This window comes from Colletes latitarsis, chromosome 8 (assembly GCF_051014445.1).
Source record: "Colletes latitarsis isolate SP2378_abdomen chromosome 8, iyColLati1, whole genome shotgun sequence".
In the NCBI taxonomy this organism is placed as follows: Eukaryota; Metazoa; Arthropoda; class Insecta; order Hymenoptera; family Colletidae; genus Colletes; species Colletes latitarsis.
In genome coordinates, this window is record NC_135141.1 from 26,530,037 (window position 1) to 26,557,742 (window position 27,706).

Here is a 27,706-nt window from a genome sequence, read left to right on the forward strand (position 1 = left end):
GTTCGCTCTCACCGATGGAGGCTCTTTGACGGTTCAAGTTTGGGGGTTTCATCGGGATCGAAGATCCAACCATGCACGTCGACGCTTTTTTCACTTAAATTTCAAGCGTAACTTCCCCCGTGCGATGCAGACTACGAAAAGAAAAATTCTTCCGGTGATCGTTCGCCTAGAATCTCCGGTAAACTCGTTTCGCGAGGTGAAACTCTCCCAAGGTTGTTTTCTCCTATTTCGATGAACTTCTTTGCGCTCTTCCAGAAGTCAGGGTACGCTTGTTTCCTTCAAAATCCGCGCCAATTACGCAGTTTCAAGTGGAAAACTGTTCGTGCCGTTGCATAAGGATAAATTCTCACGTTGTTCCATAAGTTTTACGGAGATCGAAGATTGATCGCGTGATCCCGTGTCTCGTCGATCGTGTTTGCTTCTTTGCGTAATTGATAGTTTTAACTTAATACGAACTGGTCTGCTGGCTGTTGCTGATTTCAAATTAGGTAGAGTAAAGTTTCATCCCGATGTTAGTTTCATTTCGTTCGATTTGGATTCCCCCTTAATGGCACAGGATGTTCCCCAGATTTTTACAAACCCCTGTTCCAAGGCGATGTTTAGACTTTTAGCCAGATTGAAAATTCCAGAGTTGAAACAATCCTGATTCTCGTACTTTAGGACGGAACGATTCCAAAGTTTGCAATTAATAACGATCGAAAAATGAGGATCCCCACCCCCTGCTAATCAGGTCGATGTCGTTAGCTTCGTTATCGGACACTAAACCGATTCGTTTGCGCGCGTGTACGGTGATCCTGTTGGCGCAGCTGCCGCTGTTTGCTCGTCCCTGTGAAATTAAAAGCAGACAATCCCACGATAAAGCGACGGAAATAAATTTTAAACATCCCTGTACCAAAGAATGGTCCGGTGGATTTTCAATTAATAGGATTTCGCGTTGCTTTATTAGCGGATTTCGGTCTTTTCAACGACGTTATTGGAGGTCGACAGCGCACCAGTACTTTGGGACCAATATAATTATATTAATCGATGTTTATAAAATTTTCTTTACGCTCTATAAAAGGCTCCCTCTCGAAATTCATTATACAGAGTGTTCGGTCACCCCTGGCAAAAACTTTAATGGGAGATTCTGGAGGTTAAAATAAGATGAAAATCAAGAATACTAATTTGTTGATGGAGATTTCGTTAAAAAGTTATTAACGTTTAAAGTTCCGCCTGTACTGAATTTTTTTCTAGAAAGTGGGTAGGATTTCGGGGGTAGGTCTATTCATAAAAAATTATTGTAATTGACCCCCGCAACCGAAAATAATTTTTCCAGAATGATTTGAAATTTTTCTTTTCAGTCGAAAAATTTCACACATTCTCGAATTTTTTTCTAGGAAATGAGTAGGATTTCGGGGGTATGTCTGTTGACTAAAAATGCTTACAATTGACCCCCGCAACCGAAAATAATTTTTTTAGAACGATTACAAATTTCTTTTTTTTCACCGGAAAATTAGGCACTACCCTGTCGATTTTTCTTAAAAATTCGTTTTTCATTTTTAGTAATTTTGTTTGACGCCCGACAGAAAAGTTGTCTAATACTTTTCTGTAGGTACCCATGAGCTCTACTTCAGGAAAAAGTTTCATTGAAATATATTCACAATTGTAGGAGTTATGGCTGATTGAAGATTGTACCATTTTTATAGGGTTTTTCTCATTTTGCGGGGTCAAGGACCAACTTTTCGAATATTTTTACGATTTGTACATATTCTCCATCAAAATACGCGTAGTTTGCTTTTTTAAACATGAAAATCGTCCAATCCGTTCAGAAGTTATGACGTTTTAAAGATTCGCATGAATATTCGGGCAGACATTCCTGGCCAGAAATTAGATTTTCGGTGAGGAATATTTTTCTCGAAAATGGTTAGGATTTCGGGGGTATGTCTAATGACCAAAAACGATTGTAATGGACCCCCGTAACTAAAAATAATTTTTTTAGGACGATTGGAAATTTTTTAATTTTGTCGAAAAATTTCACATCTTCTCGAATTTTTTTCTCGAAAGTGGGTAGGATTTCGGGGGTATGTCTATTCACCAAAAATGACTGTAATTGATCCTCGGAACCAAAAATAATTTTTTTAGAACGATTTGAAATTTTTTAATTTAATTTTTGAATAACTTTTTAACGAAGCCTCAGTCAACAAATTGGTATTCTTGATTTTCGTCTTATTTTGGCCTCTGGAATCGACCATTAAAATTTTCCCCAGGGGTGGTCGAACACCCTGTATTTAACCCCTTGCACTCCTTTGTCAAGTTCGACATTTTGTCAAGCCCAAACTGAAAAGATGTGCACTTTAAAATTACAAAATATAACAATAGTATAAATAAAACAGATATTCAATCGAATTTGTTCGTTCCTCTGTTTGTTTAAATTGCCCAATTTTTTAGTTGCAATAAATTTCGAATAAAACACTTAGAAGAGAGCTGCTGACCGTGGTATTTTATGAATTTTTCCCTCGTAGCGTGCAATATTCGTTAAGATCTCCAGAGTGGCCCTTTCGCGTTAAAATTATTGCAAAGTCACGAGACGACGAATAATTTCTGAGAATGTTGTGGCTCGAATGGAAAAGAGAAGTGAAACGAGCGTCGAGAGGGGAACAGACTGTCGAAGTTTCGTTTATCGCGTCCAAATTCGGAGGCGTTAATTATCTTATCGGCGACCCCGGGTTCCAGGAGGGTCCATCGCGGCGGAGATTAAGCCCGGTTCACAGAAGCGAGCCGCGACCGAGGAAAGGTACGACGACCTTCGAAAAAGGTTCAACGGACTCCGGCTGGCGAGCATAACGGAAGCCAGGCCACTGATTTCGAGTAGAACGACCCTGAACGCGCGCATGCGACATGCACCGCGGACTTGCTTCGACTAATTTCTGTTTTTGACGATTCCCCTCCAGACTATTAACTAACTTATTGCTTCCTGTTCACCGCGCCATTTCCTCCCCGGAGAATTCTACTGAAGAAATAAAATCTCTTTTATATCCCGTTTCCACAGACCATCGTTTGTTTTTAACCCTAAACTTTTTACGCAACGTTTGACGTAGCACTCGCAGATTAAATGCGAATGTTCAGTGTAAAATACATTACATAATATACACCTGTTACTGTCAGAACTGTAATTGGACTGAATTTTTCAAATAGTAAATCTAATTAGAAAAAATTTGCAATTGTCAAATATCACGAATACAGAATTTATTGAATTCACTCCTCCGATCGAGAGCTTTGATTATTCTTTTGAAAGATTGTAAATTAATGGTGTGTGTTTATTATACGAACTGTTTCACCCCCATTTCGCTGGCGTCGAATTGGCGAGAGAATGCATCGTGAAATGATCTCTAGCAGGGGGGTAAAAAATGTCGAAATTACTTTATCGCCCTGTCGAACGTCGTCGAGCGTCGAGTGAGGGTGGTCTGTGGGGGTGGAGCGGACGTGGACGAGATTGACTGGCGAATGAAAACGTGGGATTGGAATCGTCGGTTTGCGGTGTAACCGGTTGACAATGAAATCGAACCACCGTAAACGGACTAATTGCAGGCACAATAATTATTCCGCGGACGAGGGCCTCGCGAAAGAGGGGGTGGCGTGGTCGTATCGTCTGTCCGCGTTCACGGATTACGAATCGATCGGCTCCCGGTTCCGTTATTAACCCCCGCGACTGCAGGAGAACCCGACGTGTTTACGGATCGACAGATAACGTCGAAATTTATAGTCGCGCGTGTAACGCACCGCAGACTCTTCGGGGACCATCGCGGCGGGGTCGATCGAAATTTTCGAACGTTTCGAGCGCGATGGATTTCGCGGAATTGGAGTTTCGATCACCGAAAGAGTTCGTTGAACTTCATGGAAACGATGAGTGCCCGACTCTAGGAATAAAGTACGCACGTTGTAACGAGAGTTGAAATTGTCATGTCGTTGTATCTTTGAGAGTGTATTATCGATGAATTGCTGAGGTTCCCCCCGTGAAAATGAGTCCAAACACGACCCACTTCGGACCACTTTTAAATATTGTATAGTTTGTACACTTAAAAAATAACCCGAATTTTGGGTGACCAGAATGTATCCGAACTGGGTCGTGTTTGGACTCATTTTTCATCGGGAGAACCTCATTGTTCCATTTATGATACTCTCGTAAGGATTTAGTAATAGTCAAGATCAGGACAATTTGACTCCGAATCATATCATTGTATCTTTGAAACAGTATTATCGATGAATTGTTGAGGTTCCCCCCGTGAAAATGAGTCCAAACACGACCCATTTCGGAACACTTTTAAATATTGTATAATTTGTACACTTAAAAAATGACCCGAATTTTGGGTGGCCAGAATGTGTCCGAACTGGGTCGTGTTTGGACTCATTTTCATCGGGAGAACCTCGCCGTTCCATTTATGATACTCTCGTAAAGATCTAGTGATAGTCAAGATCAAGATAATTTGACTCTCGATCATAAGTACTGTTCGATCGACGAATAACGATCTTTCTATGATTTACAGGGCGGTCACGGATCCAAGGGACGGTAGGAGAGTGGCTTTGAAGAAACTGCCAAACGTCTTTCAGAGCCTCGTGAGCAGCAAACGAGTCTTCAGGGAGCTGAAGATGCTCTGCTTCTTCAAACACGAAAACGTGAGTGCACACCCGTCGGAGAACAATTTCTAACTGTATTTGCTCACATTGCACGTACTAATTAACGAAAGAGATCCGCTTTAAATATTCGATATTACGTTTTGGCCAACTTAATATACGCGGCTCTTTAAACTGGCGACGAGAGGAGGCGAATATAAAGATGTCTGGAGGAATTTCGTCGCGTCGATACGCTTCGCCGGAAATCGGTCGCGTCCCCTCCCTCGTAGCCCCCGATTTTCCATAACTCGCTTATCTAGCGCGGCGGTTGCACGCTTATCTACGGCGAAAGGAAAATACAGCCAGCGTTTTGTTTTACGAGTGGCTGTTCCATTCGTACATTATAATTCCAACGAATTTTTCACTCGACTGTAAATTTCGTCCGCGATAATTTTTCCGATAATTAGATATTTTGCTAGTACCCGTAAACGTCGTTCGTAAAATGAAAATTCACGGTTTGTTTGGCAACTATCGAAGACCGTCGAAAAACTCAGGAACAAAGGAAAACAATAAAGTACCGGAAGGATTGTTTCTTCAAAATTATTGCTCAAAATATACCGAGTTTATGCTAGATACGATTTAAAAATGAAAATGATCTTTCTAACAGCGACGATTCCTGTTTCTCAGGTCCTCTCGGCCTTGGACATCCTGCAGCCACCGCACCTGGACTTCTTCCAAGAAATGTATCCTTTTCACCACGCCCCAGCGATGAACTCCGAAAAGGTTTGTCGTTAAAGGAAAAAATCCGAAAACGCTGATTCTTTTACGGCTCGAATTTCCAGACTGGCGTATTTTCCCGTGGGCGCAATTGGGGGGGTCGTAAAACTGCTGGAGTAAAGAGTTTTAGTTCGTTTCGGTGGAAGAGAAGGACAAAATTTGGAGAACCATTGGAGTTCTTCACCATCGAAGCTACGAAAAAACAATTTTTCACCGGATTACCAGCGTTGCAAATAATGAAACAGCTCGAACAACGAAATTAAGTAACCCTCCCGTGTGTTCTTAGAAGAATTATTCTTCGTTTGGGGACCTAGATTTTCCGTGATCGCGCAAAGCCAACGATCTTGGCGCGTTCACGTGGTCGTTGGGTGTTTCCGGCGCGCCTCCACTTCCTCTTTTATTTCCCTATTCACGCGGAAGCCGGCTCACGCAATGCTCGTTGGCCATCTCAAACGACGCGGAAACTTTTAATCGGGCCAGCTTCGTTGCAGCCAGCAATTAAACCGTGGAAGGGAGGAGACGCGATCGAGAACCGATCCAGGACTCCATTGAGCCTCCCCCTCGACCTCCGCCCTCGGCGTAAAAGAAAAAACCACCCTGGTGAACGATTGCCATTCGGTAAACCGACGTTTTCCGTTTTCTCCTCCGACCCCGTTGTTCCTTTTCTATTTTTTGTTTTCTCTTCCGGAGGAAGACGTCTCCTTCCTTCCGCCTCTTCCACCAGATAGGAACGATAATAATCGCGGTCTTTATCGAGGAAAGAATGATTCTGGTCGGTTCGAGAACCGCGAAGACTATTATGAGGTGTCTGGTAACGATGGGGGAGCGATTTTGTTCAAACATGATTTCTTTAAATATCCATCTATTCGCCAGAACTTCTTAACACTTAGGTGGACTCTCGATCTCGACTGAATTACTTTACTTAATGTTGATTCTTACCAATTTGGTAAATGGAAATCAATTTTAAAGCATTTAAAAAATAACGAGCTAATGTTTACATTGACATATATTAAGCAATTATTAGTTTAAACTTGCCCCAATAATCTACTTAAGCTTTAAGAGAGAGTAAGGCTAGTTTCTGATGCCTGAAGCTAACGAAATTGCTTTCGAACGAATCGACGATAAATCCGCCCCCCCGGAAAAGTTGGGAAATTTCTGACAGGGCCAGCCCAAGCTGCCAGTGGCTGGGAAGGTCTCGTCGTCCCTTCTCGAAATGAAATTAAAGCCTGAAGTTCGGTCTGGACACGTGTGCTAGAAGCTAACCTAATAAATCTCGAGGCACCGTTCTCGCGTTACGAACGCCGGAAGATCAATAACGCCCGAATGAAACCTCCACTGTGTTCCGCGTTGGGGAAAAACCGCGGTGGAAAATCGGGCCTTAATTTCGGGCCAAACTACCCTCTCGGTGTCCACCATTCTCTGGGCAAACTCTCGCGAGAATCGAGCCCAAGAAATATACCGTCCTATCCAAGTACAGTTTTCTCCAGAAATTAATAAAAAACAAATTCTTTTATCAAAATACACTCACACAAATTCTTTTGGGAAGATCGTCGAGGCCTCGTTGGATTTTTTAAATAGTATGGTATCCTTTCGAACAGTTCTTATCAGAGTAAATCGAGCCAAAGAAATATACCGATCTATCCAAGTACAGTTTTCTCCAAAAACTAATAGAAAACAATTTTTTTTTATTAAAATACACTCACACAAATTCTTTTGGGAAGATCGTCGAGGCCTCGTTGGATTTTTTGAATAGTATGGTATCCTTTCGAACAGTTCTTATCAGAGTAAATCGAGCCAAAGAAATATACCGATCTATCCAAATACAGTTTTCTCCGGAAACTAATACAGAACAATTTTTTTTATTAAAATACGCTCACACAAATTCTTTTGGGAAGATCGTCGAGGCCTCGTTGGATTTTTTAAATAGTATGGTATCCTTTCGAACAGTTCTTATCAGAGTAAATCGAGCCAAAGAAATATACCGATCTATCCAAATACAGTTTTCTCCGGAAACTAATACAGAACAATTTTTTTTATTAAAATACGCTCACACAAATTCTTTTGGGAAGATCGTCGAGGCCTCGTTGGATTTTTTAAATAGTATGGTATCCTTTCGAACAGTTCTTATCAGAGTAAATCGAGCCAAAGAAATATACCGATCTATCCAAGTACAGTTTTCTCCAAAAACTAATAAAAAACAAATTTTTTTTATTAAAATACGCTCACACAAATTCTTCTGGGAGGATCGTCGAGGCCTCGTTGGATTTTTTAAATAGTAAGTGGTATCCTTTTCTTTTTAATTTGAACAGCTCTTATCAGAGCCAATAATTTCTGGCGTTTACGCGTCGAAATCGAGTTCACGCTCGTGACCTCCGCGATTTCGTAACGATCGCGTAACGAAAACACCCGTAGAGAACAAACGGCGGTTCCACGTAACCGGCTCGACTCGGGTTTACGTAAGACCCTCGGTTCGTGAGAGGAAGTCTCTCCTTTCTCAGCTTCTCGGGACTTAAGGGAGACACGGACGAGATTTTGGAACCGTTCCTGTATCTCCATCCTACGGATCTCGTCCAAAGAGGATCTGCAGACAGTGCAACGGAACGCGTACGACCACTTTTTAGCCGTCGAACGCGGAGTCAACGTTCGCGGAATCTTTTGGAAGCTTGGAGAAATTTTAGAAAATATTTCGAAACCTCGAATCAAAAGGGAAGCGTTAAAATAGACTGGAACATTTCCAAAACTGTTTTTAAACATTGATCTCAGAGGGAATATGGCGTCTAATAGTTTTTGTTTTTGGTAGAACTCGAGACACGGAGAAAGTAGTATTTTTTATTCGGATCGTTGTTGATCCGTGTTGCCCGTTTATTTATCCCAACTTTCCACGAGTATTTCTCGACATCTTTGATTTCTTCTTAATCTGTGGGATTCTGGACGCCGCGAGGAGTGGTCGTGCGTCGCGTAGTCTCGACGAATCGAAGGTAGGCGCCGTCCAAAGTGGCCGAATGATCGATCGATCGATCGACGAGAAACCGATGGTCGATCCTCCTTGAGCGAACGGGATCCAGCGAACCAGCAACGAGAGTTAATCTCGATGAAGGCAGCTCGATAAATCAGCTCTCTCTCCATTCTCTTCCCCTTGTCCTCCACCGTTTCTTACCTTCTTGCCAATGTTTTCCGAACAAATAGAAATTATCCTGCTCTTTTCTTCCGTTACGCTTAATTCATCTACAAGGATAACCTTTTAACATCGTCCTCCTTTCTAGGCCATCGTTTCTTCTATTCCCTCTATTCCCCCTCTCATTTGTTATTCCAGGTCGAACCTCGCGTGGAAAATGTAGAATATTTCTTGCATCGAAGTTCTCGTTCTGAGGAAACTCATTTCGAATACTTTTAAGATGCTCTTGGAAAAGACGTCCGCCCAATACTCGTTGCTTCTACTTGCAAGCATTTAAAAAATTATACCACATTTAATCTAATTAAAAGACACTAAAATACAAAGCTAAATTGAAAGGGTACAAATTTCCTGGAAGAAGTTTTATTCTTTTCTAATTTAATTCACTCCTCTGCCCATAACTCACCAATTCCACTTCTTTCCAATATTCGTTATTTCTACTTTGCAAGCACTTAAAAAAATTATAATATCACCCGTTTTAATCGTTTACCTCTTATTAGAAGATTCTAAAATACAAAACTAAATTGAAAGGGTACAAATTTCCTGAACGAAGTTCTATTCCCTTCTAATTTAATTCACAAGCCTTATATTACCGTCTCTTTCAGTTATTTTTAATCAAAGAATAGATAGTAAACCACACAGAGAATACATATCGCCGTCAATATTTAAAAAGCAAGTAGAAATAGTCGATATTGGTCAGACTCGTGCCCCAAGAGTTTTCCAGGTCGATTTCCTCGAGAACGACGGCCGTTTTCGGAAAATGTTACAGCACGTTTTCGATTCCCTTTTGCCCAAGGTGCACGATCGCGCCACCAATCTTCGTCCACCCCTGTACAGAGCTCGCAACTATGTAAATCATTGTCAACGGTGCCGACTATCACGGGGCTCGCGGGTGTCTACGTTCGTTTTCTTCTTTCCTTTCGGTCCCATGGCGCCTGTTCGTCCTCGTCCTCGTCCTCGTCCCTCTACCAGTTTCCCGTCCCCCGTGGACGTCTCGTCATCCTTCTCGTCAACGTCCCTGAGATTATGTCGTGTACACGAGCCGTCCAGTGGCGCATGCACCGCTGCGACGCTGATGAGACACGACGCGATAGCTCGATTTACGGTTACCAGTTTCTTCTTAGTCTGGACCACCTGTTTCACGGTACGCGCACCTGATCGATTCGGGAGTTACGCTTGTCTCGTCCTCGTTCATCGCGCTGCACCGACGACTGCAATCTTTTCTCTTTATTAATCCCACCTGCGAGTCTTATATCACAGTCGACGCATTTTCAGATTCACGAGGCATTCGTTCGAACAATTTATTTTCCACGAGCATCGTACGCACGTAAATGTTTAAACAAAATTAAATCACTCGTTTGAGAGAGATTCCATATTTTTGGCGATTCATTTCCAAACGCTAGAACACAGTTTTTCTCGTCAAACGATGTTTCGTTAACTCGTCGAATCCCTCGGTGATCTTCCGGTTCACCTTCGAACCGCGAGCAAACAAAGAATCCGGCAGCATCGCCGAAAGCTTCGACGCAATTAATTCTATTACCCGTCCGAGCGGCTCTGTTTGCGTACGGATCGATTCTAATTTCATCTCCATGGAAAATTCACCGTCCTTCGTCATTCAAGAAACTTCAGACGGGGAAGTTGAACTTCGCTGAAAGCGACTACCTAATTTCTAATTAAAGAGCTCGACTAACTACCGTCTCGTAGACGATACGTTAACGAGATTACCCGTTGATATAGTGGCGTTAAATCTTTCATTATTCGAAGCACGAAAGGAAAAGCCCCGTGATTTTTCCTGCCCGTGTGTGTATCAATTTTAGGAATCTAGCTTAGGGTAAAATTCACAAAAATATAAACGGTCGAATAAAGTTTATAAAGTTCATCGGTGGAGTCCGTACGAGGAACGCCAGCGGGGCGTTTTCCCAGCGTGCTGAATATACGCGACGATCGAACTTCTGCGCACGGTTGAGCGTTCGAGATGCTTTGCGAAAGATTGAAACGGGTCGAAACTTAGTTTCTGGATCGGAGAACCGATTCCCTGGCAGGGTCGCGGAGTTCGATCGGGTCCTATCGGATCCTCGCCACGGGGCTCTCGATCTCATCTGCATAAATGGAAAATCCGATGGCGCGTCTGGCTCCCCCGCTGGGAATCCCCGAGCTGCGAGTCCTCCGCGAAGACGGCTCCGAATTTCTGATTAAGGGCTGGCTTGATTGGATGAATACATATCGAGGGGAACCGTCGTTTGCGGAAGACAAATATGAATTAGTGATTTCACGCTCGCGGGGCTGCAGCTGATTTAACCGGTGGTAACGATGTTTATGTTAAGCTACTCTGCGCGTCCTGATGGATAGTTACCAGGGATATTCGATACCGATTCCTTCCTGCGCCGAGCTAAGAATTCGCTTCGGGCAGTATTTCATTTTCTACGAAATTATGTGCGGGTTTGCATCCTTTTCCCAACGTAGGATAGCTCAGAGAGTTTAGTGATTAAATAAACTTCACATTTATTGACTAATACTAACTATATTTTACTTCATTTATACGTTCCTAATCAATAGGAATCGCTAAAACTTCTTTAGGTGTACAGTGTCAAAGTAAATGTGAAAATAAACATGGAAGAAAGCATAAATTATAGTAGTGAGTATAGTTACTGGATAGAGGATGAAATGTCGTTTAAAATGAGCGTTCGAACAAGTCGATAGCTCGATTAGTTCCGGAGATATGAGGGTTCGAAGCTTTTGTTTACGTTTCATCGTTTGCGTCCGGGAGGTCAATGAACTTTCACTACGGCCTTGCCAAGGCCGTTGACCGCACGTGCTCGTCGTAACTAGGTCACGACTCACGTGCGACAAGGAGGTCCGACGCGTCAGACGGAGACAGAGGTAGTCGAATTAAGAAAAATTATCTTTTACATAAATTGCGATATCTCGAAAACGAAAAGTCCGATCGACAGAAAACCAAAAACCATTTTAAAGAGGAAGGTTTGCCGCCGCTAACAGTGGCTTAATAATGGATAAAACATTAGCAGTTTCGGAACTGCACGCGTCTAAAGTTTTAGTATTTTTAATACGAGTTGTTAGACTGTTCTGAGACAGTAAAAATTTTTCTTTCGCAGTCCTTGTCCTAAAAAGGCCTCCCAATTTCTCCCTTTTTCACGGTCGAAGTTTTGCCCCGAGGTTACGCCAGTTTTAAGAGAAACTGTAATGTCCAGAGAAGTGGAATTCCCAACTTCGTTCTTAATTATTAACTGTTCCGATCGTGGTTAATGTTGCAGCGTTTATTCTTAATTCGTCGACTATATTTCGAGGCGAAGTTATTCCAAGCATTTCAGCCGATGCTAAAATAATTGACCGCTGTTACGAATAGCGACCGAGAATTAAATTCGAGTAACCGGTTCGACCGCTGAAACAATTCTCCCTCGTCAGCAATAAATAATTAATATATCCACTGTTAAGAGATAAATGACTGTAAGGGCATTTAAACTGGAAACGTAACGTGTTATTAATCCATTGTTCTTTTCAAAGCAAATAATGGCTTTTGATTCGCAAATTGATCAGTAAATAACGAACTGCCATTTATGTATTATAAGAAACTTCTAAAGTAATTTTTCTTTATGATCTAAATGAGATTGATCCGCAGTACAGAATAATTAAAAAATACTTGCAAATGAAATCTAAACGAAATTCACCGCTAATATAGACCGAATTAACGAAATAAATTCCTGATCATTGCTAATCTTCACCAAATCCAAATTCCGAACGATTCCCAGATTGCCTCCGGAGAGATCAGCTCGAAATTGGAGTTTCCCTTGTTAACGCGAGCAATCCTTGTTCGCGACGATCTTTTCGCTTCATCCTGACCGCCATTCTGAGACTCCAATCCACGTTCCAGTTAGCTATGAGGACGTCTTAGTCCTCGGTATCGTCCCCAGGAATGGACGGTCGTCGCGCTGGCAATCGTGGCGTTGCCATTCCGCTGTAAACCGCCGTCTAATTCCTAATTAAGGATCCTCCTCGATTAGCTCCCTTTCATCGGATGGGATGACGCTCTGGCCAGACGTTCCGGGGCCCCCGCCAGCATGAATACACCATGGCGGTCGGGACGCACGGAGTTGCTCGATGGCAATCATGGATTATTAATGCGCACGCCACAGCGCTATTGATAGGTCGATAGCGTGCCATTACCACCCTTCGCGACCACCCTACTGTCCAGCAGGGTGGCAGGTTTGCTCGAGTCCGTTTACACTGTTGCGCCGCTGATAATATATAACTTCCTCCTGAGCTACCATCGATCCCTCGATCGATAGCCAGCGAATTCAATGGGGTGCATCGTGGAATCGGAGGGTGATAAGTTGACGTATGCGCTCAGAATTCAGGGTCGATTCTCCCAAGACCGTCCGAGGTCCACTTCTGTGTGCTCTCCAGTCTCAGGTGGCAAAGAAGACACAATTATTTGTATCGTGTCCATTGTAGGGCGTTCGAGGGTCCAAGCATGTTAAATAAAGGGGAGGTTTATATTGTTTACGGATGGTCGAGAAGACTTTTAATTTCTTGTCGAATCTATCGTCATTATTTTTACGAATCGTAACCAATTCCTTAACAGTGCTTCCCAGTCTCCAATCTTGCAAAGAATATGCAATTATTCGTGTCGTATTATAGGATGTTGAAGGGACCAAGCATATTAAATAGAGGGAGCTTTAGATGTGTAATCTATTTGAGATGTTGTTTAGAGATAGTCGAGAAGACACTTAATTTCTCAGTGAATCATTGAATATTACGGTACCGCCATTATACCAATTTTTACAGTGAAAAATAATCGATTTTAATTAATAAACTTCCCTCAACGTGCATAAATATCACAAGCACTGCCCCCTCGATTTAATCTAGAATTTTTATACTTATTTATCGTCGAATTAACGTCAACCTGTGGCGTTCAGAGCGAGGCGTGGACAGAATCTAGCGAAACACAGGCGACGAACAGTTAATCCTGTGAGTATTTTAATCCCAATCCCGATAAACAACCCTCCTCGAGCATAAGTCGAAGCACCGGAGATCTCGAAACCACCGTCCCCGCGGGTCGTTTCGGTGACAGGGATCCTCGAGGCGGGCAACGCTTGAGAATCGTCGTCGTCCGTTCACCCCGAATTCCCCGCGAAATAATAACGGATTTCGAACGCCGTAAGTCGCTCAGGGGGTGGCTTATTTCGCCGCGACGCGTCGCGAAAGTAGTTTTCACGCGGGGGTGGATCGAGGGGTAGGAATTCAGAGCGCACCGGAAACTTTGAGAACGCGTCGACGCTGCGAGCAAAAGAGACGCTATAAATAAGTCCGGGATCGATGATGATAGATACAGGGAGGGTGTGGAGGCAAGGAGAGGGTGACATCGAGAACGGAGAAATCCCAGGATGAGATTTTCAGTTTACAGCTCCGTTTAGAACTCTCGCGAGAACGGATATTATAATTGGAACACGGGGAAATCCTACGTATCTGCTTAGAAATCCCTGTTGAACGTCGTTGATACACCACTGCGTTGTGTATGGGTACTGTTGAGCAACGTGAACGTAGTAATACGTTCCTTTCGTTAGTCACGGATGACTTCAGTAGATATGGTAGCAGGACTTCTTGGATGTTCCACTTAAAGGTTGCTCATAAGTTGATGTTGAGTACAGTAGACGTAGTACTACGTGTTTCTTATGAGCTCTAGTCAAACACCATTAATATACTGCTTTCGTAACTTATATTAGAGCATCGAAGGCTAGAACGAGGGTCTATATTGACTATGTTGAAGAACGTAATACTACGATTTTCTCGTAAATTACAGTTGGGGATCGAAGACGTGATTATTCTGGACATAGCACCAAACTCTTCCTGTTAACGTAAAACAACATACAATTTTTTAAATCACAGTTGAGCGTCCGTCACGTAGTACTACGTCCTTTCCATAAGTAACAGTTGACTGTCTCGTTCATTTTGAACATCGTTGATATTTTTCACGAGAACATAGCAGACGTAGTATTATGGGTCATTTTAAAAAGTTTCACTCGATTAGAGGCGAGTCTATCTTTCGGTGGGTCTTTAAATGTCCCATGGACGATGTTCGCGAGGTATTTTAGCGCTTTGAGGGCAAAGGGACGCCGTCGGGCGGCGTTCGAGCGGAATTTGTCGGATTCGATGGAAACGCATCCGTGGACGGTTTTCCGCGTGTTCCGCGCCACGGAATTCTGTTCGACGCGGTGGATTTTCCGGAGATCGAGCGTGAATCGCGTCGCCGCTCTGTAATTTTAGGCGCGTCTGCTGCCATTTTATCGTCGCCCCATTGCGCCGTGCTCTTGTAAATAGGGATTTAGATTGCCACGAATCGTTTCCCGTTCCAGATCTACCGATCGTGGACGAATTTTTGGATAACACGGTGCCACTGTTGCGATAGGTTTTCTGAAAATTTGCACGGTGTACGGTTATGCAAGTTGAAAAGACACGGTAAAAAGTCAACGTTCCACGATCTCTAAAAATTCCCAACACTATGTATCAATTGTGAAACATCAACGTAGTATTTTTCCAAAAAGATTTAACATAACGCTAACAGTCATCGACTTTAAAAGTATTCAACGCCACATTGACCCTTTCTATCAGTTTCTAAATGCACGTAGTACTACGTGATCCTCGATTTCCATGTCGCGTTACGTGTGGCGAACGATTAGGCTCGAGAAAGGTCTGTTGCCTCCTTTCCTACGGTTGTTCTAGCCTTTGTCCACGGTTTCTTTCCCATATTCTACGGTCCCCGTCGACTTCCCAGGATTGCGTTACGTCGCGTTGCATCACGTCGCGTCATCGGCGACCTCCCACACGCCCGATGGATCGAGCATATCCACGGAGAAAAATCCGACGAGAACGAGCGGCCCGTTGTGGGCAGAAGAAAGATAAAAACGCGGTTTCGACCTAGAAACGTTCCTGGCGTGGAAAAGGAGTTCCCGGCTCACGCCTACCGCGTCATCGTTTCCGTTTCCTTTCGTTCGTCGCGTCGAAGACGTCATCGATGGTATTTCGTTCGTCTCCATTTTCTATTACAAGCAATGAAATACATCCAGCGAGCAATCTTTCACAAAATTCAGTAAATACATATTGTTCGTGCATAGAAATTATTATAGTAATATCTTAACATTCAAACCAATAGTTTTGAATTAAACGGAATTTCTGAATTGATAAAATCGAGCTTGATATACAGGGTGTTCGGCCACTATAATATGGGATTCTAGAGGCCAAAATAAGACGAAAATCAAGAATACCAATTTGTTGATCGAGGCTTCGTTAAAAAGTTATTAACGTTTAAAGTTCCGACCGTACTGAATTTTTTTCTTGAAAATGCGCAACATTTCGGGGATATGTCTATTCACCAAAAATGATTGTAATTGACCCCCGCATCCGAACATAATTTTTCCAAAATGATTTGAAATTTTTTAATTTTGTCGAAAAATCTCACAACTTCTCAAATTTTTTTCTAGGAAATGATTAGGATTTCGGGGATATGACTCTTCACCAAAACTGCTTATAATTGACCCCTGCAACAAAAAATAATTTTTCCAGAACGATTTGAAATTTTTGAATTTAATTATTGATAACTTTTTAACGAAGTCTCCATCAACAAATTAGTATTCTTGATTTTCGTCTTATTTTAGCCTCTAGAATCCCCCATTAAAATGGGAAAATGTAATAAACCAGCGCATAAATATTTCTGTATTCAGTTATCGATACTGAAATAATAATTCGCGGTATTTTGAAACTGCGTAGAGGCGTCGCCTTTCGTCTCCTTTGTACGAAATTTGAATAGAATCGATACAGATAACGCTGCAATAGGTTTTGTGTCGTTAATTAAAGCCAGTAATTAATATTACTGTCAATTATTGATATTGCGTCTGAGGTGTTGCTTTAAACACATCGAACTCTCCTGACCGTATTCAATTTTAATTGATATCAGTTCTCGCGCGACCGTTCATCCGTTTACCTCGAAATAAAATATTTGGATTATTCGACCAATTAATATTTAATTGGAGGAACCGCGGACTCTAATCGGGATTACATTCTTATCTGGAATTAGATTACTAGAACAAAATTTCATCGCGATCGATTATCGACAGGAAAAGTGTCGCAAGACTCGCTGAAAAATTACCCAGTGAATAAGCGAGTCCATAAATTAAACGAAACATATAAATCGTCAAAAGATTACGGTCAATTGCGAATAATTAGAATGATGGATAACGTAATCAAGATCGACTATTATGATTTTCGAATAATTCTACGCGTATGCAGGAAGCGATTCGCTCATAATAACGACGTTAAACGCGTGGACGGAAAGTTTTTTTTGCACCCGAAAGAATTAACATGGCGTTTCGAACGAATGTAATTGCTGACCATAGATCATCGTGCTGGAAATTACGCCGAGATTATAGTTGTAATTTAATAAATTAGACTTTGAAATGATCAGGTTGGTGAAATTACCGATCATTAAATCGCATCTCCGTGCAAAAAGTAAACAAAATTTTCAGTGTCTCGTTTAATTTAAATGCTGGAATGATGCCTTATTTTAAATTTTAATTTCAAAGTGAACGATGTATTGCGAGTATCACGGGAATTTGTCTCTTCGGACGGTTGTTCGAGGTTGCCAAAAATGCAATGGGGGTGGCCACGAGCTGAAAATCGAACCGAGTACATGGCAGGGGGAGGAAAAAAGATGGCTGCGGGTTACGTAGGTGGGCATTCGCGTTCCCACGCGTCGGTTAAACCGGTACTTAGGAAAGACGAGACGACCGAGCATGGCGATCGACGGGTCTCGCGTAAATGCACGCGCAGGTGGCCGCGTTAAATGCATCGTCGGACCGTTTCCGTCCAGAACCGTGGCCAAGCTGGGTTTCACGGTTGCCTGCGCCTCCATTTCGCAGGGAACACCTCGAACCACCCCGGTCGACCACCCTCCATTATTTTCCCCGCGATATCTTCTTTTGTTTCGACGACGATCGAACCCCGGTTTCCATTTCCACGTAGAAATTTCTCCCCCTTTCCTTCGTTACGGAGGACTGTGGGGTCACTTCGGACCCATATTTCCGGTCAATCTCCTTTCTTTCTCTTAGCACACGATGCACCAAAGGCGTCGAAGATAAATCAGAAACAAACGTGACAGTTAAATTAGATCGATCCAATTTGAACGAACCGATTCGAGCGACCGTCACGGAGTTTTTGCCACGTCGAATGGGCGAGCAAAAGGTCTGCCAACTGTGTCGTTTCGCCAGTCGGAAGACTCAATCCTCGGCTTTTTGCTCCCGAAGTGTTGAAATAAACCAGTAGGCTCTGCTAGACTGAAAATTCCAACTATCGAGTCATCGTAATCCCTTTTTTTAGCGAACGCCCCGCCTGGAAAGTTTTAAATTCAACGGCGAAATCGAAGATTCCCAAATTTGTCTCGCTCCCGCGAACCTCCGGGACGGGAGAACAGGTTCTTCTCAAAGGCGAGGAACGCGACCTCCGATGACGCGACCGTCCGTGGAATTTGAAGAATCGCTCGCGCTTGATTTCGAAGTCGCGTTCCGCGTCTCGGAAATATTCCTCGACGTACGTCTGGGTCCTTGAGACTAACCCCCACGGGCTGTCTCTTAATCAACACCTCGTCAAGACACTTTGCTACCATCGAGCAGCTCGGCGAGCTCATTCCCGCAGATTTGTTCCGTCGTAAACCGGATTGAGTGTCAAATCATCGCCCATCGCGCTCAATCACCATCGCGTTCGCAGCTGAGCGTTCCAGCCGCTGCATCTTTCACTGTCAGAGGGGTTCGTGAGATAAAACCCGCTGGCACTAGAAGCGTAACCAGACTGCGTTGACCCTTACTCGTTAAGGGAGGGGGAATTCCCATCGGGACCGTTACAAAAATCGATGCTTTTTTATCGGTTACACCGAAAGTGTCCCGGGGAGACGGACAGATTGCTCCTGGATGGGCTGATTCGACGATCGCGAGTTTCGGAAAGGATTGTTATACTGGACGAGGTTTGGTATCTTAAAAAAGGGAATTTTATGGACACGAACAACTGGAGATTTTTGCTATCGTGAGCATTAGTTTGGATGTTGTTTATAGATCCTGTAGGGTAAGTGTCCGATGGAAGAAAAGTGTAGAAATTTTTCGGCGAAATTAAGACATTTCAAATCGTTTAACAGAAATTATTTTTAGTTGCGGAGGTCACTTAGAATCATTTTTGGTGAATAGACATACCCTCGAAATCCTATCCACTTTCGAGAAAAAAATTCAAGAAGGTGCAGAAATTTTTCGACGAAATTGAAAAGTTTTAAATCGTTCTAAAAAAATTATATTTAGTTGTAGGGGTCGATTACGATCATTTTTGATGAATGGACATACCCTCGAATTCCTACGTACTTTCGAGAAAAAAATTCAAGAAGGTGCAGAAATTTTTCGATGAAATTCAAAAGTTTCAAATCGTTCTAAAAAAATTATATTTAGTTGTAGGGGTCGATTACGATCATTTTTGGTGAATGGACATACCCCCGAATTCCTACGTACTTTCGAGAAAAAAATTCATTACCGAAAACACCATGTGTGGCCAGAAATGTATCCCGGAAATTTCATGGTGTATCTTTGAAACGCCATAACTTCTGAACGGATTGGACGATTTTAATGTTTAAAAAAGCAAACTACGCGTATTTTGATGGAGAATATGTAGAAATCGCAAAAATATTCGAAAAGTTGGTCCTTGACCCCGAAAAATGAGAAAAACCACATAAAAATGGTCCAATTTTCAAACAGCCATAATTTCTACAATAGTGAATATATTTCAATGAAACTTCTTTCTGAAGTAGAGCTCATAGGTACCTACAAAAAAGTATTAGACAACTTTTCTGTAGAGCGTCAAACAAAATTACTAAAAATGAAAAAGGAAATTTTAAGGAAAATCGACAGGGGGTAGGTGCCTAAATTTTTCGACGAAAAAAAAAATTTCAAATCGTTCTGAAAAAATTATGTTCGATTGCAGAGGTCAATTACAATCATTTTTGGTCATTTGACATACCCTCGAAATCCTACTTGCTTCCGAGAAAAAAAATTCAAGAAAGTGTGAAATTTTTCGACAAAATTAAAAAATTTCAAATTGTTCTAGAAAAATTATTTTCAGTTGCGGGGATCAATTACAATAATTTTTGGTCAATACACATATCCCCGAAATCCTACGCAGTTTCGAGAAAAAAATTCCTAACCGAAAATATAACGTGTAAAAATTTTATCGGCAATCCCTGGCGATCAATCCTTGCTAGGATGGCCCTACGATATTTTGTGCAACCAATCGCACGAAAGGCACCTATATACATTGCATTTTATTCTCAGATAATATATTTCAAAATTCCTCCCCTCGATACTAGCCAGTTTCGAGAACGCACGAGGTAACTTTCAGAAAACTCCGAGTTAGCGAACGTACCCGTAAATAAATCTGGTAATGGCCGTGGTGGACCCATAAAATTGATCGAACCGTGTCCGGGAACATCCGCCGTGGGTGGATAAAACGAAACCCGAGACTCGCGACGGTCGTCGGTCGTAAATCGGGTCGTCCAGCATCCTTTGGTTCCGAGGAAGATATTCAAATTCGCGTGAGGACGGAATGGCGGATCGGTCGCGTGAGCTCGCGCGATTACACGGAAGAGAGTTCGCCGGGGTGCCGCGTAAACGATCCACGGGTAGGGACGGTAATATCCGGATCCGTCGGTAAATTCGCGATAACCGTAACCGGTCTATTAATTGATCGGCCGACATCGGCAATACGTACCAGACGCGTTCATTAGAGCACTCATTAAGCGGAGGAGCATCGTGTCCGCTCTCCCTGGACCGTACTCTCCGCGGCTTATTATGGGATTATCGATAGGCGTGCATACGCAGTGATACGCATACTCGCGTGTTGCGGCCTCCTAACGAGCACAACCCCTCGCGTTTCACCTTCGCGTTTCGTTACGGCGACGATCTTGATGCCACCGCCGCGGAAACCGTGTTACAACAGATCGCCAGCCACGATTCTGTTCTCCGACCGCGTCGTTTTCGGATCTATCGCCAACGGGTTAACGATCTCGTAGCCCCCAACGTACTACCACGGTTTAGCCTCTCCAAGTTTGTATCCGATAAGCTCCGTGTCGAAGATAAATTTATATTCGACATCGGAAACTATGATTAGTCCCCTTCAAAACGAGCGCAACTTCGTTTAAACAGCTCGTCTTTTGACGGAATTACAGGTATTTGAAGGTAGGTCTGCAAGGGGTTGAACAAACGAATCGAAAATGTAGAATGAAACTTTTCTCTATGACGCTCGGTTCTTGGAATATTTTATATTAGACATCTGTGGCTCGCGTCTGTCCATTTCTACTTATTCCTACAAATTTTCAAGAGTCTTGGAACATTCGAATTCGTAAATTCCAAGTTGGGTCGTTTGATCCGGAACCAGCTTGGCGCGTCTTCTTCGCGAGTTGCAGGCACTACATATTTCTCGCAAATTACGTCTAATCGTTGTTGTAATACCACGAGCTGCTTCTGCTCGAAGCTCGTAAAGTTTGAACGCGGCGTTACGTGTTTCGGGTTTACCGAAAGTTGAATTTGTTGACACACCCGATACCACCGTCTTCCCGCGGTCTAAATCCAGCAGCTGTTGTACGCGGTGTATCTTCCAAAGCCGAAACCGAAAGTTTTCGGCGTATCACGGTTCTGTTATTCTCTTGCTTTTCTCGAATTCGTTCGACTCGAAGCGTACAGAGCTTCCAAGACCAACTATTTTCGACTCGTTTCACTCTCGGTTGTGAATCTCTGGCATTATGGAAACAGTATTTTTCAATCAGGGGTCCGCGATATTGAAAAAATTATCGCTTGAAAAGTTCGTACGACATCGATAGATTGGATAGATTCTTTTCAAATTAATAAAGGAAGCTTAAATTTGTGGTTCTAGCGCAGACTTGGCCCCTTAAACGCGAGTCTTCGGGCAGCTTATACGGTAGTTTTGATCCAATTACTTCCAGACTGCGCACGGAAACTTGTAATCTGTTCTCCGGAGACATTCAGTGCTGCTGCTATCATGAGTATCGCTACAAACTGCATTACACAGTTTTTACACGGGCTCGATTCAACTCGGGATAAAAGATTGCACGAATCTTTGGCTTCACCCATTTCGAAAGCCCGTCGAAACAACGTGAATTTGTTTCAAATTGATACTAAGGGCTAGTAATTACGCGAACACCCATTACAATTAAATGAACAATTTATAATCTAGTTTTATCGCACATCAATTGAGTAATCATGCTGAAACTTCTTTGGGTATATAATGTCAAAGTAAATGTCAAAATAAACATAGAAGACAGCATAAATAATAATAGTTGGAATAGTCATCGGATAGAGGATAAAATGTCCTTTAAAATGAGCGTTTGTGGGAGTCGATAGCTTCATTAGTTCCAGAGATATAGCGATTTTAATTTGAACTCGATATGGTGGCTAGTTACGGGGATAGAGTTTGTTTACGTTCCATTCTTTACGTCGCGAGGTGAATGAACTCTCGCTACGGCCTTGCCAAGGTCGTTGACCGCACGTGCTCGTCGTAACTAGGTCATGACTCACGTGCGACAAAGAGGTCCGACGCGACGCGTCAGACGGAGACAGCGATAGTCGAATTAAGAAAAATTACCTTTTACATAAATTGCGATATCTCGAAAACGAAAAGTCCGATCGACAAAAACCAAAAGCCATTTTAAAGAGGAAGGTTGACCGCCGCTAACAGTGGCTTAATAATAGATAAAACACTAGTAGTTTCGGAACTGTACGCGTCTAAAGTTTTAGTATTTTTAATACGCGTTTAATAGACTTTCTTAAGGCGGAGAGTGAAATTTAAAAAATTACCTTTTACGTAAATTGCGATATCTCGAAAACGAAAAGTCCGATCGACAAAAACCAAAAGCCATTTTAAAGAGGAAGGTTGACCGCCTCTAACAGTGGCTTAATAATGAACAAAACGCTAGTAGTTTCGGAACTGTACGCGTCTAAAGTTTTAGTATTTTTAATACGGAATTAATAGACTTTCGTAAGGCGGAGAGTGAAATTTAAAAAATTACCTTTTACGTAAATTGCGATATCTCGAAAACGAAAAGTCCAATCGACAAAAACCAAAAGCCATTTTAAAGAGGAAGGTTGACCGCCGCTAACAGTGGCTTAATAATAGATAAAACACTAGTAGTTTCGGAACTGCACGCGTCTAAAATTTCAGTATTTTTAATACGTATTTAATCGACTGTTCTATGTAAGGTTCTGTGGAATATATCGATAATGTAAAATCGTGCGTGTGTCGTTGCCCAAAGATTCGTGCGGCGATCCCCACGAGCCCTCCACCCCTCGGTGAAATCGAAACAATCGAATGATCAGAACGAATCGCGTTTCGAATCAACGCGGACCGTATCGATGGTCAAGCGACCCAACGGACGGAAGTTTCGCTCGGAAAATTAATTTATAGTCGCTGATGAATTTCTATTACGCCGTTAGTGCCCTGATTTCACCGGAGAAATTCGATTTTGTGACGCAGGATCGACGCGCGACCCATACCCGCGGGAATGCGTGCGACTAATTCGGGGAAATTCTCGCGGGATTGGCTCCGGGCGAAGAAAATTCCGTGGAAATTAGTGCCACGGAAAGGAGCTCTTTTCTTAATGAATTTGAAGCTCGAAATGAAGCATTTTTATTTCACAACTTTCAGAAATTTAAATATATTTAATATCGTTTTCTCAATCTCGTTGTAATTTTTGTTTGTTTAATACGCGTAGATCGTGCGATACAATAATATTATTATTCCATTCCACGTGAATCGGTGCAAGCGCTAATCGTGTTACAATTAACGATATTACAATCGAATATTTCTTGTACACGCGGAAAGTTTTTCTTTCAATTTGCACTCGCCGCGCAGATAATTTCCGACGCGTGGATTTAATCGTAATCTTCGACGTATGAAGCTGAAAAGTGTACGATCGTTTCGCGCTCCCGCCATAATTTGTATGCAATTATGTGAATTATCGAAGTGAATTGAAATTATACGGTCGAAAGCGTTTTAATAAAGGTGCATTAAAGCATGCAGACGTTAATATAATAATAAATGATAATGGTATTACGATACATTTGATTATGCTGTCTGCTGATAACAAAAATATTATTCTCGACAAGAGTCGTCGACGATACGACCACTGCCACTCGAGGTGCGTTAATTATCTCAGAAATTCGATAAGAATATTCGTACGGAAAAAGCCAGTTTATCGTTTTCTTTATCGAACTCTTCTGTAATTCGAAGAACACGATAAGAAGTTAGCCCTTTTCTCGTTTTTATAGAAGCTCGAGAAAAACCCGAGGAACGTCGATTATTGTTTCGAATTAAATTTCGTTCGCGTTTGTCTCGAACAAAGCGATGCTCGCTTTTCGTAGCGCGCAGTGGTTCCAGGTCGAGGAACGAGTCGAAACGGTCTATCTTCTGCGGAGGAGGCTCCTGGTCTCCGAATGAAACTTCAAACAGACCGTGGTAAAAAGGTAGACACGGTCCGTAGGGGGATCGATTGGGTTTTATTAGCCGTATGCGTGCTGGAACGAAAATTTGATCGTCGAACGAGGTGTTTTGTCGCGTGTGCATCGACGGTTCGTCGATCGCGCTCGGAACCGCGAACCTTTATTTGGCGAAATTTCAATTCGCCTGATGGAGGTCATTTTTCGCGGAACGTTGATTTTTCGTCGCGCTACGCGTCCCACCAAATTGCTCGAACGATCTTTTTTCTCCCTCGATGTCTCTGTTACCTTTTTTTTTTTTCACGTCGCTCCTCTCGTAAAAAGAGATATAAAACCCGCGTAAATAAACTTGGCCGCCTCCGTGTTCCCTTCCCGCGATAATCTATGATAAACCCGACATTGTTTCGACGTTTTCGCCGATGTTTCGCCCGTCGAGCGAAATTCACGACCGGCCAAACGATTCGCGAACGTGTCCTGTTTGCGGTCTCGAAATATACACTGTCGCGGTCGAGCGGAAGGAAATCGATGTCTCTGCATCGAACTCGTGTTTATCGAGCTAAATGACGTACAGGCCGTTCCAGAAATAGCGGAACAATCGTCCGGAGCCGATTTTATTCGCGCACTCGTTATTTCGATTCGCGAGCGACAATAACAATTTTTTCTATTAGATACGAGTACTCATCTTTGCACTCCGCGTTCCAGAAATACCTACGACGACTGTAAACATGTTTTCGAAAATAATCTCTGGCCTCTCGCGCGATGTTTATGTATTCTTTTACCCTCAGCTTCCGATAAACAATTCTCTCGCCTTTTGCTATGTGAGAGATTCATTTTGCACGCGCGTTACGTTCGCGAAAATATTGTTTTAATCGTAAAATGGACGCCGGGGCATTAAACTCCGCCGTTCATCGATTAAAATCCTCGTCGGTTCAAAATTAACAGAGCAACGACGTTGTAAGAGTACAAAACGAGAAGGATGAAAAATAAAACAGAACGATACGATGAATTTTACAACCGCTAACGACGTTGTTGCACCAAAGTCCAAATTCGACGAATAAAACTGAACGACGCGGTTTTTAAATTATTAGCCCAGCCACGGTACTTCTCTTCCTTTACCAGAGAGAGAAAATCATTGTTTAAAAAATTATTCGAAACATTAACAGTTGGATGTTTAAATTTTAGAGTAACAATAGCGATTATATTCTTCCCTCCTTACCGTTTCAACGTGTCTGTTTCTCGTTTACCCAAAACTTCAACCTTTCCGCGCTTGGAAAATAAAATATCGCGACGGGACATTATTTCCACCCGAGCGTTTTCGTAATTTCTCACGTTTCCCGTTTTGGAGTGCCTGCTTAAAAAATTGTGTTTCACTAATGACAGCCCCGCGAGGTCCTTCCATTATATTTAGCCCTGTCATCGACGTCCTTCAGCTCGTATGGAAACGAAAGTTTAACGACGCGTACCTTGAATTATTTTTAGTATTATTTTCATCGAACAGAACGATCGGAGTTTCTTATCTAATTTCAATTTATATAATTATTTCTGTCGGGGATCGTATTAATTGCGATCCACCCTTTATTCCGATCGGGGGGAAAAACGGTCCTCTGGACGGTGTACGTGCCTCGAACCGGAAGCATTGATTGCAACTTCCTCTCCCGGCAGCTTCTCCGCAATGTATCGAGTATCGTGACCGTGTATCGATCGCTCGAACAGTTTTTGAGCCGAGGAGAATCCTTTGTTTCTCTCCTACCCCCTTCCTTCGTCCCCCCGCCTCTCGTTCTACTTGATTCGTGCCTCGATTTCTCTAGCATTATTTTAAAAAGAGATTGCACACGTGCAACGGAACGACAGACATTTTGCTTTAATTAGTCGTTTCGCGACGAACTCTTTTTCTCATTCTATCGTCGAAGGGAAAGAAAAATTATTATAATTCTCAGCGTAGAAGAATTGAAACTATTTGATGAAATTTACACGAGTTTCATTGCAAATTATTTAACACTAGGTTTACGGTACGCGTCAATTTCACGCATTCAGATTCTAAACTTAACGTTATAGGACTCGTAAATATTATTTGTTAGCAATTTATGTTGAATTGAATTGATGTATCCTCTAATTAAAAGAAAAACTGCATTTTAATGCAACTGTCAACGTGGCGAATTATAATAAAAATATGCGCAACGAGGGTCCGTAAACCTAGTGTTAAGAAGAGATTGCACACGTGCAACGAAACGACAGACATTTTGCTTTAATTAGTCGTTTCGCGACGAACTCTTTTTCTCATTCTATCGTCGAAGGGAAAGAAAAATTATTATAATTCTCAGCGTAGAAGAATTGAAACTGATGATATTTACACGAGTTTCATTGTAAATTATTTGAGATTGCACACGTGCAACGAAACGACAGACATTTTGCTTTAATTAGTCGTTTCGCGACGGACTCCTTTTTCCATTCTATCGTCGAAGGGAAAGAAAAATTATTATAATTCTCAGCGTAGAAGAATTGAAACTATTTTGTAAAATTACCACGAGTTTCATTGTAATAGCTGGAGAAGCGAACGATTCATCATTTGCTGTTTTTGCTTTCGGTTTCCTGGGGGTCGAAGGAGCTCGAGAGGGGCGTCTGGGGGCAAATTTCGAACATTTTCGACGACGGGGATTCGGGCAACGAAGAATTCTAAGACTTGGTGGGTTCTCGAAGTTGTTTGCGAGCCGCGTTCGAACTCGGTTGACCGGTCGGACGAGCCGGATTGGCCTTGCCCGAACACCTCGGGACTCTAAGCCTTCATCATCGTCCTTAACTTCTTTGTTATGCTGCAACGGGCAACAAAGAAATCCCCTGAATCAAACGTGTCGACGAAATAATTTAACCCCCGCTTATTTTAGCCCTCGACCCTTGAAGACTTGTAACGAGCACAAATTTGATACCTTTCGCTCGAATTTACGACTCTGTCCCTCGGGGTAAACGTTGCAAGCCCCGTTGGAAAATGTTCCAGGAACTTTTCGAACTTCGAAGAGTTTCAGTTTCAAAAAGGAAAAGAAATTCCGCGAGAGTCCTGCGGAAGAGGCAGAGTCGAAGAGACTCGGACCGGTATCAAGCCAGCCGTGGAAGAGGACGGAGGAGCAAGAGGGAGAGGACCGGAGAAACGGCAGGATACTCGATTCCCTTCGCGCTGGAAGACGCTAGGGGCAAGTCGCTTTGTCCAGGAACCGGTCGACGTGCCTACCAGGAGGCAGAGACGAGCATCGATCCGCCAATCGTGGCGTCTCGTGCACGCGGACCACCGTCTCCCATTCGACGAAAGATTTCCTTCGACCGCGAGTGGGAAACCGAAAAACATCCAAATGGAAATCGGTGATCGAGGACCATCGTCTCCACGGGTCTCAGGAAGTCGTCGAACTTCGAGATCCCAATCGAGCGCAGACTTTCGAGCTTCAACCCCCCCCCCCCCCCCCCCCCCCAACGACGTTATATTTCTAGAGGCGTAAAAAGCACGTTTATTTGTGTACGAATTCTCGAAGCTGTTTCGAAATTTTATAATTTTCTCAGATCACTTCCAAGTTTCCAAGTGATTTACAGAGTGGTTTAGGTGACTCTCTAGGGGTGGATGATCGCAGACTTT

The 27,706-nt window shown here is 42.7% G+C and overlaps 1 protein-coding gene across 7 annotated transcripts in view; it reads left to right on the top strand.

Annotated features, from left to right (window-relative positions):
• Positions 1-27,706, top strand: part of Nmo (serine/threonine-protein kinase nemo) — a 212,534-nt gene that overhangs the window by 112,131 nt on the left and 72,697 nt on the right. For all 7 annotated transcript variants that reach the window (XM_076771832.1, XM_076771836.1, XM_076771835.1 and 4 more), the window contains exons 2-3: positions 4,524-4,653; positions 5,278-5,333. In XM_076771832.1, the coding sequence (XP_076627947.1) occupies positions 4,524-4,653; positions 5,278-5,333 (186 nt within the window). The remainder of the gene's footprint in view (positions 1-4,523; positions 4,654-5,277; positions 5,334-27,706) is intronic.